The sequence below is a fragment of the Hyla sarda genome, chromosome 1 (assembly GCF_029499605.1).
Source record: "Hyla sarda isolate aHylSar1 chromosome 1, aHylSar1.hap1, whole genome shotgun sequence".
Classification (NCBI taxonomy): domain Eukaryota; kingdom Metazoa; phylum Chordata; class Amphibia; order Anura; family Hylidae; genus Hyla; species Hyla sarda.
The window spans coordinates 334,958,344-334,972,342 of NC_079189.1; the positions used below are offsets into that span (position 1 = coordinate 334,958,344).

The window sequence follows — 13,999 nt, forward strand, 5'->3', positions numbered from 1 at the left end:
CGCTCTCTAGGGCGCGCGCGCGCCAGCTCCCTGAGATTTAAAGGGCCAGTGCACCAATGATTGGTGCCTGGCCCAATTAGCTTAATTGGCTCCCACCTGTTCCCTGGCTATTTCTAGTCTCCTCCCTTGCACTCCCTTGCCGGATCTTGTTGCCCTTGTGCCTAGTGAAAGCGTTTTGTGTGTTTAAAGCCAGTGTACCAGAACTCCTGCTATCTCCCCTGACTACGAATCTTGCCGCCTGCCCCCGACCTTCTGCTACGTCCGACTTTGCTTCTGCCTACTCCCTTGTACCTCGCCTATCTTCAGCATCTTCAGCAGCCAGAGAGGTGAGCCGTTGCTAGTGGATACGACCTGGTCACTACCGCCGCAGCAAGACCATCCCGCTTTGCGGCGGGCTCTGGTGAAAACCTGTAGTGGCTTAGAACCGGTCCACTAGCGCGGTCCTCGCCATCCCTCTCTGGCACAGAGGATCCACTACCTGCCAGCCGGCATCGTGACAGTAGATCCGGCCATGGATCCCGCTGAGGTTCCCTTGCCAGTTGCCTCTGATATCACCACGGTGGTCGCCCAGCAAGCCCGACAGATCGCCCATCTAACCCACCAGCTGTCGGAAGTGTCCACCATTGTGCACCAACATTCGCAACTTCTTCAGCAATCATCTCCTCCGCCAGCTCCTGCACCTCCTCCGCAGCGAGTGGCCACTCCTAGCCTCCGCCTGTCCTTGCCGGACAAATTTAATGGGGACTCTAAGTTTTGCCGTGGCTTTCTTTCGCAATGTTCATTGCACTTGGAGATGATGTCGGACCAGTTTCCCACTGAAAGGTCTAAGGTGGCTTTCGTAGTCAGCCTTCTGTCTGGAAAAGCCCTGTCATGGGCCACACCGCTCTGGGACCGCAATGACCCCGTCACCGCCTCTGTACACTCCTTCTTCTCGGAAATTCGAAGTGTCTTTGAGGAACCTGCCCGAGCCTCTTCTGCTGAGACTGCCCTGCTGAACCTCGTCCAGGGTAATTCTTCCGTTGGCGAGTACGCCATACAATTTCGTACCCTTGCTTCTGAACTTTCCTGGAATAATGAGGCTCTCTGCGCGACCTTTAAAAAAGGCCTATCCAGCAACATTAAAGATGTTCTGGCCGCACGAGAGACTCCTGCTAACCTGCATGAACTCATTCATCTAGCCACTCGCATTGACATGCGTTTTTCTGAGAGGCATCAAGAGCTCCGCCAGGAAAAAGACTTAGATCTCTGGACACCTCTCCCACAGTCTCCACTGCAATCTGCGCCTAGGCCTCCCGCCGAGGAGGCCATGCAAGTGGATCGGTCTCGCCTGACCCTGGAAGAGAGGAATCGCCGTAAGGAAGAGAATCTTTGTCTGTACTGTGCCAGTACTGAACATTTTTTGGTGGAGTGCCCAATCCGTCCTCCTCGTCTGGGAAACGCACGCTCGCACCCAGCTCTCGTGGGTGTGGCGTCTCTTGATGCTAAGTCGACTTCTCCACGTCTCACGGTGCCTGTTCGGATTTCTACGTCAGCCAGCTCTCCCCTCTCAGCCGTGGCCTGCCTGGACTCTGGAGCTTCTGGGAATTTTATTCGGGAGTCCTTAGTGAATAAATTCCACATTCCGGTGACCCGTCTTGTCAAGCCACTCCACATTTCCGCGGTCAACGGAGCCAGATTGGACTGCACCGTGCGTTATCGCACGGAGCCCCTCCTAATGTGCATCGGACCTCATCACGAGGAAATTGTATTTTTTGTCCTTCCTAATTGCACTTCTGAAGTTCTCCTTGGACTACCCTGGCTTCAACACCATTCCCCAACCCTGGATTGGTCCACTGGGGAGATCAAGAGTTGGGGTCCCTCTTGTTCCAAGGACTGCCTTCAACCGGTCCCCAGTACTCCCTGCCGTGACCCTGTGGTTCCTCCTGTATCCGGTCCCCCTAAGGTCATTAAGGACTCTGCCTGCCACAAGAAATACCTCTCCCCCCCTCCCAGTCCCATCAGGCAAACCTCTGTGTCCCCTCTTGGCCCTCGTCCTGGTGTCACACTGCCCCGTGCCAAGTCTCGCCCTCTGCCCTCCCTCCCCATCCCTACTCCTGCTGTTCCGCCTGCTGTTGAGGAATCCCTCCATCCTTTCCCGGTGTCCTCATCCCAGGGGAGGCAGTTACCAGACAAAGGGAAGGGGAGACCTAAGGGGGGGGGTACTGTTACGCCTAGCGCTCCGGGTCCCCGCTCCTCCCCGGAGCGCGTACGGCGTCTCTCTCTCCGCAGCGCCCCGGTCGGTCCCGCTGACCGGGAGCGCTGCCCTGTCCTGGCCGTTGGGGATGCGATTCGCACAGCGGGACGCGCCCGCTCGCGAATCGCATCCCAGGTCACTTACCCGTTCCCGTCTCCTGCTGTCATGTGCTGGCGCGCGCGGCTCCGCTCTCTAGGGCGCGCGCGCGCCAGCTCCCTGAGATTTAAAGGGCCAGTGCACCAATGATTGGTGCCTGGCCCAATTAGCTTAATTGGCTCCCACCTGTTCCCTGGCTATTTCTAGTCTCCTCCCTTGCACTCCCTTGCCGGATCTTGTTGCCCTTGTGCCTAGTGAAAGCGTTTTGTGTGTTTAAAGCCAGTGTACCAGAACTCCTGCTATCTCCCCTGACTACGAATCTTGCCGCCTGCCCCCGACCTTCTGCTACGTCCGACTTTGCTTCTGCCTACTCCCTTGTACCTCGCCTATCTTCAGCATCTTCAGCAGCCAGAGAGGTGAGCCGTTGCTAGTGGATACGACCTGGTCACTACCGCCGCAGCAAGACCATCCCGCTTTGCGGCGGGCTCTGGTGAAAACCTGTAGTGGCTTAGAACCGGTCCACTAGCGCGGTCCTCGCCATCCCTCTCTGGCACAGAGGATCCACTACCTGCCAGCCGGCATCGTGACAATGATGAAGCCCCTTCTGCACCCGGCTCCCAATTGCGATCGGCTTCATCATCATCCACAGGTGTGTGCACGTCACTGATGTCCTCCTCAGGTTCCCCAACAGTGTCTGTTTCAGGACCCTGAACCCTTGCAACACCGCCACCCATGTCACTCTCTGCATCACTACTTGGCCACCTAGCAGATCAAGCGGCGCATGTCTCGTCCCCTTCTTGGCTGTCCAGTAGCTGCTGACTGTCCTCTATTAGATCATCCTCAGTAAAGAGTGGAGCTGAACCCACAGCATAAGATACTTATTTAGGAGAGGGAACAGCATAGGACAAAGGCAATGGGAGGACAGGGACTGCTCCCGGGCCATGCCAACTGAGGGTTGTGTCTGAGGAACCCACTGACTGTTGACTGGGGATGTCAGATGTCCCTTGTGATGATGTGGATTAGCGTGTTAACCAATCAACGACGGCAGATGGGTTGCTCGTGGAGACACGACCGTTGGCTGATAACGGGAGCTGAGGCCTCTCGCTGCGACTCCTGCTGACACTCGCCCCAAGTCTGCTGCCAACTCTTCCTGAAGTATTTAGGCCTCTGCCACTCCTCTGTGCACGTCCTGGCACTTCTCTGCCTGACGTGCGTTTATGAGGGTATTACAATACGCCACACTACTCTTTAAACAGTATTTGTCTAGAACAGCAGCAGGTGATTACTTACGGCTGTCCTTTCACAGTATGTAGGCCCTTGACAGATTAACAGGTACTAAATGGTACAATACTTGGATGTACCTATGCAGTATGCACTTATGAGGGCAGTAATATGCCTAACTATAAGCAGAAAAAAAATCTGTATTTTTGTAAAACACCAGCCGGTGAATACTATTGTTTGGACTTTGACGGTTTGGAGCACCTTGACAGCTTAACAGGTATTAAATGGTACAATACTTGGATGTACCTATGCGGTATGAACTGATGAGGGCAGTAATATGCTTAACTATACGCAGAAAAAAATCTGTATTTTTGTAAAACACCAGCCGGTGGATACTATTGTTTGGACTTTGACGGTATGGAGCACCTTCACAGCTTAACAGCTACTAAATGGTACAATACTTGGATGTACGTATGCGGTATGCACTGATTAGGGCAGTAATATGCTTAACTATACGCAGAAAAAAATCTGTTTGGTTTTGCACAGTATGTAGCCCCTTGACAGACTAACAGGTACAAAATGGTACAAATGCACTACAGTCCACAGAACAATCACGTATTTCTGAACAGCAGCAGGACCCAACAGTGCAGCACCACAAAAAAAAATCCAGGGATTAAAGCCTAAATTGCACTCTGTCACACAATTCTGAGCAGCAGAAGATTTGTGGAGCAAATAAATATAAACTCAATTGTGCTGAAAAATGAGGACATGTTAAGATGCTTCAGAAAGTTCAGGCAGCTTGGAGATCTGTATGAGGCAGCTGACAGCTATCTGCCCCTCTCTGCTGCAATGCTCAATAACGTGAATAGGAGGTTATGGTAGCAATGATCCTTCTCAGTGTTAACAGCAAAGCACTCTGCACTCCTGTCTTTCCCTAATGCTGATGTGACTAGCAGTTGCAGTGGTATGCTGTGGTATGAGCTATTCACACACACGCAGTCCCGTCCTCTCTATCTGTGTGCATAGATGAAATGAAGAGAGGCAAGATGGCCGCCGATTATATAGGGGCTGTGACATCACAGGGGTCAGTGAACACTGATAGGCTGCATCTCACATGTGATTCAGGGTCAGCCCGCCTAGCTTCATTCCCACCGCTGTTTCCCGCCCTCCCATAATCCCCTGCCCCATGTACTCACATGTGGATCCACCATCTTAGGTCTCCAATAGCCTGTAACGCTGTAAAATTGAGTTTAATGAAGCAATTCGCGCGATCGAATTGCTTTTTTCATGAAATTCATAATGAATTCGGGTTCGTCAACTTCGATTCGCTCATCTCTAGTTTTTAGGATAACAGGTAAGGTGTTGCAGACCAGATGTGCCCGCCAGTAGGCATATTAACACTCCTTTCTCCTTCATTGGGCGTCACGCTGTGCGGAAGTTTTTATTGGTACCATTTATTTTTTATTGGACTTTTTGATCGATTTTGTATACATTTTTTTATGGCATAAAAAGTGACCAAAAATACACTATTTTGAACTTTGCATTTTTTTGTCGCATACGCCATTGACCGTGCTGTTTAATTAACCATATTTTTTTTATAGTTCAGACATTTACGCACTCGGCGATACAACATATGTTTATTTTTATTTACACATTTTATTTTTAATGGGACAAGCGGGGTGAATCACATTTTTTTTTTAGGGAAGGAGTTAAATCATCTTTTTTTTTTTTCAATAGTAAAGTTTATTAAAGATTTTAAACATACAAAGTAGTAAATGTGCAAATCATCTTTATTAACTTTTTTTTCCCACTTTTATTTTGCAATGTTATAGCCCCCATAGGGGACTATAACATGCAGTACATTGATTCAATACACTGATCAATGCCATTGCAATGCAATGCATTGATCAGAGTTATTGGTAGTTGATTGCTCAAGCCTGGATTTCAGGCTTGGAGCAATCAATCGCCGATCGGACACGCAGGAGGCAGGTAAGGCCCCCTCCTGATGCATTTTAGCTGATCGGGACATCACAATTTTACCGCGATGGTCCCGATCAGCCCGACTGAGCTGCCGGGAAGCTTTCACTTTCACTTTAGACACGGTGATAAACTTTGATCAACTTTGATCATCTGCCTGAACGGCGATGTCCGGCATTTGCCACGGGTCCTTGCTGCTGATAGCAGCTGGGACCGAGATGCGAGCTCAGCTCCTGAGCTCGCTTCATAACCCTCCCGTGCCACAGCGCCATTTATAAATGATGTTTTGCAGCAAGGGGTTAAGTAAAATTTGGTTCTGAAAAAAGCTGCTGATGAAGTTGTTTTCCTTATCTGTGACTTTGCTGTATCCTGGGAAGCCCACTCCGGTACACAGTTTACATACTACTACTGCCTAAAGGGGGCTGCTAATACTACTACCCCCTAAAGAAGCTACTGCTTTTTCTACCTAAAGGGGGCCTGCTGCTACTACGTAAAGGGGGCTGCTGCTACTATATAAAGGAGGACTGCTACAACTATATATGGGGGACTCCAATGATATACAGGGGGCTACTGTGTACAGGGGACTTACCTACAGGGTGTAATACCTGCTTTTAGGGGCCTGCTACTGCCTACAAGGAGTAAATATCTACAGGGGGCAGCTATCTACATGGGGCACCTGTGTAGTGAGGCAACAATGGGAAGGGTCCTGTCTATCTATTGGAACAACCTTACTACCTAATTTACCCACTTGTTTACCTGCTCCACTGTGTGGGACACCAAGTGGGCGTTATTGCTGTTTGGGGAGCTATAGGTATTGGAAAGTGTGGAGTCTAAAATGTTTGAGACAAGCTATTATCATGACGGTCTGGGCCGATTGGAGAAGGAAAAGAAAAGTGAACAACTCAAATTAGAGAAGATGTCTCCTGATTATACTGTATGTAATCACTTATATGGTCTGCAGAGTCTGTGTAGAGCAAAAGGTCACCACTGACTTTTGGGGCTCTTATTTTTATTCAGTGTCAGTTGTCAGTATTATCCAGTCACTATATGGTGGTAATGTGTAGTCATGGTGTGGTACAATTATTTGTCCCTTGTATAGTGGTGTTATTGGTGGTACTGGCCTATGTATAGTGGTTTTATTTAGTATTAGTATGGTGCTATTATCCCCTTACTATATGGTGTTAATGGCAGTGGTCATGGTGTGGTGCAATTGCCTGAGTTATGTAAGAGCTCCAAAATGTTTGATGGCAGTCCTGTGTGTTTCCCATAATTATCTATTAATTAAGTTTTCTCTTCAGTCCTCTTGCTTATTGAAGTGTATGTAGGTTTACATGCATGCCAGACTACATACAAACTACATTTTGATTTGTAGCATGAGCAGATCCATGATGCTTTTATCCACAGCTTACATGCTGTAATTGGTAATGTTAGCTACTAACCTTATTAGGGGATGTTATAGTCTCAGTCCAAGTCTGCATAAATAGAAAAAAATATATATATACAATAAATATATTAATACTATGCATTGCTTAACAAAACATACCAAAAATGTTGCTCATGTACAGTACAGCATTAAATATGATAGCTCACCAAACAATAAATGTAGAAAATAAAAATACCCTTATAACAAATGTGAAAGGTGGGGCTCCCACCTGTAGTCAAAGCCCAAAGGTATTTCCTCCAATAGACTGTTTTATAGCCTCACTGCTTTTAAAGTAAAGAATCAATTTATCCCATAACAATTGAATACAGAGGGTGTTCTCTTGTAATATTTTGAGTGGTTTACTAGAATCAACAACAGAATAAAATAAAATAAATAAACAGCTAATACATTTATTTTATCAGTTTTTCAGAAGTCAATATGGCTGTACTTCCTACTGTCATTTTGTCACACAACTTGAATGCAACTTTTTTAACACCAAAACCTTCTCAAGTTTTTCTTTCTTAATATGTATTTGTTGAAAAAAGTATCATAAAATTCTTCTGAGTGGATGCAATTGCTACAGGTGTTATTGACTACACACATGCATGTAGCATTGGCCTTAAAGGGGTACACTGATGGCAAACATTTTTTTTTCTAATAAACTGGTGGCAGGAAGTTAAACAGATTTGTAAATTACTTTTATTAAAAATCTTAATCCTTCCAGTACTTATCAGCTGCTGTATGCTACATAGGACGTTGTATAGTTCTTTTATGTTTGACTATAGTGCTCTCTGCTGACACCTCTGACCATGTCAGGAACTGTCCAGAGCAGGAGAGGTTAGCTATGGGGATTTGCTCCTAGTCTGGACAGCTCCTGATAAGGACATAAATGTCAGCAGAGAGCACTGTGGTCAGAGAGAAAAGAACTATACAACTTCCTCTGTAGCATACAGCAGCTGATAAGTACTAAAAGGCTTGCGATTTTTTTAAGTATAAGTAATTTACAAATGTGTTTAACTTTTTGGCTCAAGTTGTTTTAAAAAAAATTGTTTTCCACTGGAATACCCCTTTAAAGTAAAAGTTCATCATTTGACACAACATTGTTGCTAAATCCAAAATTAGGTGCTAATATTTTAAAGAAGCAGTGAAGCTCACGCACAGAGTTCAACATTTCCTAGCATAGGGCTAGCCTTAAATAAAATAATATAGTTTTTTGAAGTCACAATTATAGGAAGCATAGGGGCTTACTGTTTACAGTGTAGAAACTGCAGACAGAAGGTTAGTGTTTAACTCAATAAGGAACTTTGCTAGGACCAGCTTTACATATGCCAGTCTTAAAAAATACCTGCCATGATCTTGATAATTTTTTAATCCTCTCTGTTCACTTCCCCATCATGATAAACCACCCCCTGCCTTTTTATTATTTTCTAGTTTTCTACCTTGATATTGCTCTGTATTTTCTGCTCTGTCAACTCCACAGACTGGAAAGGGGGGTTCCCCAGCAGGCATGACATCATCTGAAAGCCCTGCAGGGGAGAACTTTCACCCTCACTTTGCTACACACAGCCCAGACCAGTTCAGTGTGAACAACGTGCGGGTGTGTCCCTTTGTGTGCTCCACAGACATCCAGCAGACCAGAGCAGGTGTTTCCATCAGCCTTTCCCAGGAGTGTGGTAGGCTCCTGGGGAGGGCTTTCCTGCATGGAGCCCTGGGAGTCCCGGGCCTCCACTTCCCATACTTCCAGGCTGGCGGGGGGTGGAGAACAAACAGCAACAGCCATTCCGGCCGGTCACGCGGTTTGCAGAGTACGACCAGTGCGGCAAGGAGCTGAGGATGACCAGAGAGGATCAACGTGTGGCTCAGAATCTGGCGAAGACAGGGTCCAAAAAGAACCGTCCAAGGTTAAAAAAGAGGATCTTGGTGCTGAAAAGCAAGATTGTGAAGCTAGAGGTGCGGAGGGCAGAAATCCTTGAAAGGAGCGGTCTCTTTCGGTAGAGGCTGATCAATGAGGATCGGTTTGCTGCCATGAAATCCCCAGGTAAGGTGGAGGAGGATGATGGGGAGAGTAGAGGCGGTGAAGAAAGTGAGGATGGTGGTGATGGTGTAAAGGAGGAGGAGGAGAAGTTGGAGGAAAGTGTACAGGTTGTGGAGGATGATGTATTGCCTGTCCCTACTCCCTGTGACACCCAGACCACCAAGACTCAGGACAGCTACATAGAGCCGGCTAAGGTGGCACTACCGCTAAGCGATAGTGAGGATGATGATGAGGAGAGTGTGGCTGGGGGATTGCTGAGGGCTATAGTGATACAGGAGTCCCCAGCCCACCTCCAGAATTTTACATTTGGTGATGACCAGTGTGATGACGTATTAGTAAAGAGAAAAGCAAAAAAACAGAAGACCCAGGAAACTGTGCATTATGTGTTACGTCCTTTCCAGCAGTCTGGGCCAGCTGCAAAGCTGGTTCAGGTTGCTGGGTCCCCCAGACTGCCAGACCCTGTTTCTGTGGTGGAACGGAGCCAGCATGGGGGATACAGCATGGCGTGAGTAAAAGCTGCGGACGCAACAGATGTGAAGCTCACCCATCCTGCTGGTAGGGAGGGGCAGGATGGGCTCATGGTGGGCAGAAGTTTTGCCACAGTGTGCTCGGGGAGCGGTTCCCAGAGTGCTGTGGGCATTACCGGCACTGCGAGGCACTCCCCTGTGAGGGGCAGAGTGTCCGGGCACCAGTGGCAGAGAGTGTCGGATCTGTGTGCTCGGGGGGCGGTCCTCCGAGTATAATGTGTTCTGCGGGCGCTGCGGGGTACTCCTCTCTGAGGGGTCGTGCAAAGCAGGTGCTGGCATTGTGGGAGGAGCGGGGTGCAGACTAAGGGAGTAACCTCAGCGATGGAGGTGAAGCCATCGGCATTGACCCCAGAAGCAGCTAAGCCTGCAAAAAAGACTCTACTGTAGCCAGCTGTACTACAAGTCCCAGCCAGCCCAGAAACTATTAGTAAGGACAAGAGTGCTGGATGTGAGATTGATAGGTGTGGTAGTGTTGTGGATGAGAGGATTTTATGTGGGAGTGTCAGTGGAATGAATGTTAATGGGAGTGGCAGTGGTATGAATGGGAAGTCTAGTGTGGATGGAAATAAAGATGATGAGAGTAGTGGTGTGAATGGTGTTATTGGTGGTTCTGGGTCTGGGTCTGGTCCTGCTGCCAGGGGGTTCCCCGTCTCCATCCGGCTCTGGAGGCCATTTGCAACAACGCCTCCTGGAGGCTCTGCGTAGGGGCGACAGGTCGATCCAGCTAGAAGGAAGGGGTGAGGTCGACTTGTCTTTCTGGATAGAGAGGCACGGTTTGGGGGCTTTCCGAGAGCGGAATGGGGAGGTGGTCTGGTCCCTCCAGACAACCGGGCAGGACAATAACCGTAGGAATGTGGTACGTCTGATTTGGAGAGGCGAGAATGCGTGCCCACCTCGCGCAAAAGTGGTTGAGCTCCTCCTTCAGATGGAATTCAGGGCGAGTGACATCTTTGCCCTGATTCACCCCAACAGTTCATCCGAGTTTGATGTCAGTTTCAATCGGCCAGAGGGTCTCGAATTCTTCTGGTCGAACCACGAAGTGGCGAAGAATGAGCCCGGCTGGCAGGATTTCACCGTAAAGGCGATTTCCCGTCAGAACTCTGTCAAGAAGGTGACCGTTTTGACCCGTAACGAGTCACTTTCTTGTTATGACATCACGACCTGGCTTGGACGGTATGGGGAGGTGACAGACATGCCCAAGAAAAACTTGGATGAGCAGGGGATCTGGTCTGAGGCCTGGACGTTTTCCGTCAAACTCAAGCGTTCAGTTATTACGGTTGCCCACATTCCGTCAGCTGCCTTCCTTGGATGTGATAGGATCCAGGTCTTCTACCAGGGGCAGCCTAAGTTCTATAACAGGTGTGGCAGCCCCACCCACTTTAGCGCAGCTTGTACTGTGCAGGTCTGCACTTTGTGTGGTGGGGTGGGTCATCTGGCTGCATCCTGTAGGCAGATCCGGTGCCACCTGTGTGGTGTCCTCTGACACCCTTTCAGCTGTTGTCCTAGCACCTTTGCCCGTGCAGCGGCCGCTCCGGCTGAGGAGAGCTGTGAAGTTGCCTCGGCTAGGGAAGGTACGGGCAGGGATGGGGGTGCAACAGAGCTAGTAAGGAGGAAAAAGGGCCCCACCAAACTAAGGCGGGAGAAAAATCTGAGGAGTAGGGAGCTGGAGAGCGCCCAGGTGACGAGGGTAGCTCCAGCCCCTGCTCCTGACGTTGGCCCTGTAACCACTGAAGCCCTGGAGGAGAACGTGCTGGATGAGGAGATCAGGAGGCTTCACCGAGAGGAAGGCAATATGGCCGACCCTTCCGATTCCTCCCACTATGATAGTGTGGATGAGGAGAGTGGGGTGAGGCCCAAAAAGAAAGATAAGGGCAAAAGGAAAGGGAGAAAGAAGAGGCCAGAGCCCTCTGCTTCTTGTACTACGGGCCAGGTCCAAAACGGAAGCCTGACTGCCCCCCCTCTGATTGACCTGTCAAACCGGTACCTTGTCCTCGATACCATCTCCTCCCCCTCCTTGGAGGGGGAAGGTAAGGGTGAGGTGCCTAGGGAGAAAGAGCCTCTGGGGGGAACTGGGCCCTGTCCTGTTGAGGCACTTTCCTCAGAGGGCAGGGCTAGACCGAGGCCAGACGGAGACGGGGATGACATGGATCTATCGGAGTAAAAAAAAAGATCCAAGAGTGGCCCTGCCCTCTCATCTTCTTCGAGGTGGCAAAAAAGAAGGGAAAACAAAAATAAAGGGTGTGGCCATCTAATTTAATCACCCTGCATCGTGGCACTCACCTCATTAACGCTGGCATCTATTAATTGCGCCAGCATAAAGTCTGATACGGCTAAATTTGCAACCTTTGATTTTCACGGCCGCGTTGAAGCCGACATTTTCTTTTTACAGGAGACCAGGTTGTCAGATCTAGCCTCTCTGGTAAAAGCCAGAAGAGAGTGGAGTCCCTTCCACTGGTCTCTTGCGGCTGAGTCATATAGTGGGGTGGCGGTCCTTTTTACCTCTCCTGTTGAATGCCGACGGATTATTGAATTACAAATGGGGAGGTGCCTGATCTAAGATGTCTTCATGAAGGGACAAGAGCTCCGGCTCATTAACATCTATGCCCAACAAACCAGGTGGGGCCGTAAAGATCTCTTTATGAAGATTAAGCCCTTTCTTCTTACGAGTCGGCAAGTGATTTTTGGAGGGGACTTCAATAATGTCACGAGGTCCCAGGATAGGAGAGGTTCCAATAATACGCTGACTTATGACTGTGTGGCCCTTAATAATATAGTTAGGGAAGCTCACCTAGAGGATGCCCACATCCAGGGCCCCTCAGGCCACGCGGGCTTCACCATTCATCGAGTGAGCCGCAGGTCTAGGTTAGGCAGGTTTTATTTAAAGGAGGAAGCCGTCTATTGTCTGTCCGTGGTTGAGGTGGAGTTCTCTGATCACTGTATGATTTTGTTTTCCTTGAATGTTTCAGAGACCCCCGGATGGGTAAAGGTTATTGTAAGCTGAATTTGTCCCTCCTGGAGGAAGCGAAGGTAAGACAGTCATTTGAGGATTTTCTTCAGAGTCAGGTACCTTTACTGGGCCTATCTAGTAGTAAGTCAGAGTGGTGGGAGATATTCAAGAAGCGGGTTGTGGGGTTCTTCTGCCAGCTCTCGAGCCTCAGATCCCTGAATAGCTATCACTTGTATCAGGGTCTGAGGAGGAAACTCAAACTTCTTGTCTCGACTGGAGGTAGCCGAGAGGATATCTCCACAGTGAAGTCCTTGCTGATGAGGTGTCAGTATGATAGGCACGCATCTTTGGTTTTTGAGAGGGATTACGGGAGGTACCGCTCGCCCGACCCTTACAGAAACTTCAAGATGTCAGTGAGTAGTAAAGTCATTTCAGGATTGACTGATAGTACGGGATCTCTGAATTGGTCCAGATCAGGGATCTTGGAGGTCGTCAGATCCTTCTACTCGCACCTCTTGGGAAAGAAGGATCTGGATTGTGATGTGATGGCTTAACATTCGAATGGTACAGGACCTTTAAGGAGTCTTTAGCTCCCCTCTTGACTGAGGTATTCAATAAGTGTCTATCCTCGGGCACTCTGCCAAAGTCAATGAGGAGGTCAGCCCTGATTCTTCTCTCAAAGGGTAAAGATCCCAGCCGTATTGAGAATTTGAGGCCCATAGCTCTTCTCAATATGGACAGGAAGTTTCTGGCTAAGATACTGTTAAATCGGTTGGTGAAGTTTGCACCCCAGCTCCTTTCGGAGGCCCAGCCCTGCAATGTTCCAGGCCGAAGCACCTTAAGTGCTGTCCTTAGTGTCAGGGAGGCAGTGGAGCAGAGTAGTGCAGGTCTCTGGAAGGGGTACTTGCTGTCCCTGGATCAGGCCAAAGCATTTGATCGGGTGAACCACGAGTACCTCTAGTCCGTCCTCTTGAGATATGTCTTACCGAGTACTTTTGTTAATTGGCTTAAAAGGGTACTCTGGTGAAAACTTTTTTTCTTTTAAATCAACTGGTGGCAGAAAGTTAAACCTATTTGTAAATTACTTCTCTTAAAAAATCTTAATCCTTCCTGTACTTATTAGCTGCTCAATACTACAGAGGAAATTCTTTTTGGAATGCTCTCTGATGACATCACGAACACAGTTCTCTCTGCTGACGTTATTATAATAATAATAACGCTTTATTTATTGTTGTCCTTAGTGGGATTTTAACCCAAGTCCCCAGCACTGCAAGGCAGCAGTGCTAACCACTGAGCCACCATGCTGCCGTTAGCATACATCTGCTATGCAATGTTACTAAAATGGACAGAGATGTCAGCAGAGAGCACTGTGTTTGTGATGTCATCAGTGTTCCAAAAAGAAAGGAATTTCCTTTGTAGCATTCAGCAGCTAATAAGTACTGAAAGGATTAAGATTTTTTAATAGAAGTCATTTACAAATATGTTTAACTTTCTACCACCAGTTGATTTAAAAGAAAAAAGGTTTTCACCGGAGTAATCC

At 48.5% G+C, this 13,999-nt stretch overlaps 1 protein-coding gene across 8 annotated transcripts in view; it reads right to left on the reverse strand.

Moving 5' to 3' along the window:
- Positions 1 to 13,999, reverse strand: part of SLC24A2 (solute carrier family 24 member 2) — a 548,887-nt gene that overhangs the window by 232,747 nt on the left and 302,141 nt on the right. For 7 of the 8 annotated variants that reach the window (XM_056519994.1, XM_056519975.1, XM_056520005.1 and 4 more), the window contains one exon: positions 6,967 to 6,999. The exons of the other annotated variant lie outside the window; for it this stretch is intronic. In XM_056519994.1, the coding sequence (XP_056375969.1) occupies positions 6,967 to 6,999 (33 nt within the window). The remainder of the gene's footprint in view (positions 1 to 6,966; positions 7,000 to 13,999) is intronic. 8 annotated transcript variants of the gene reach the window in all.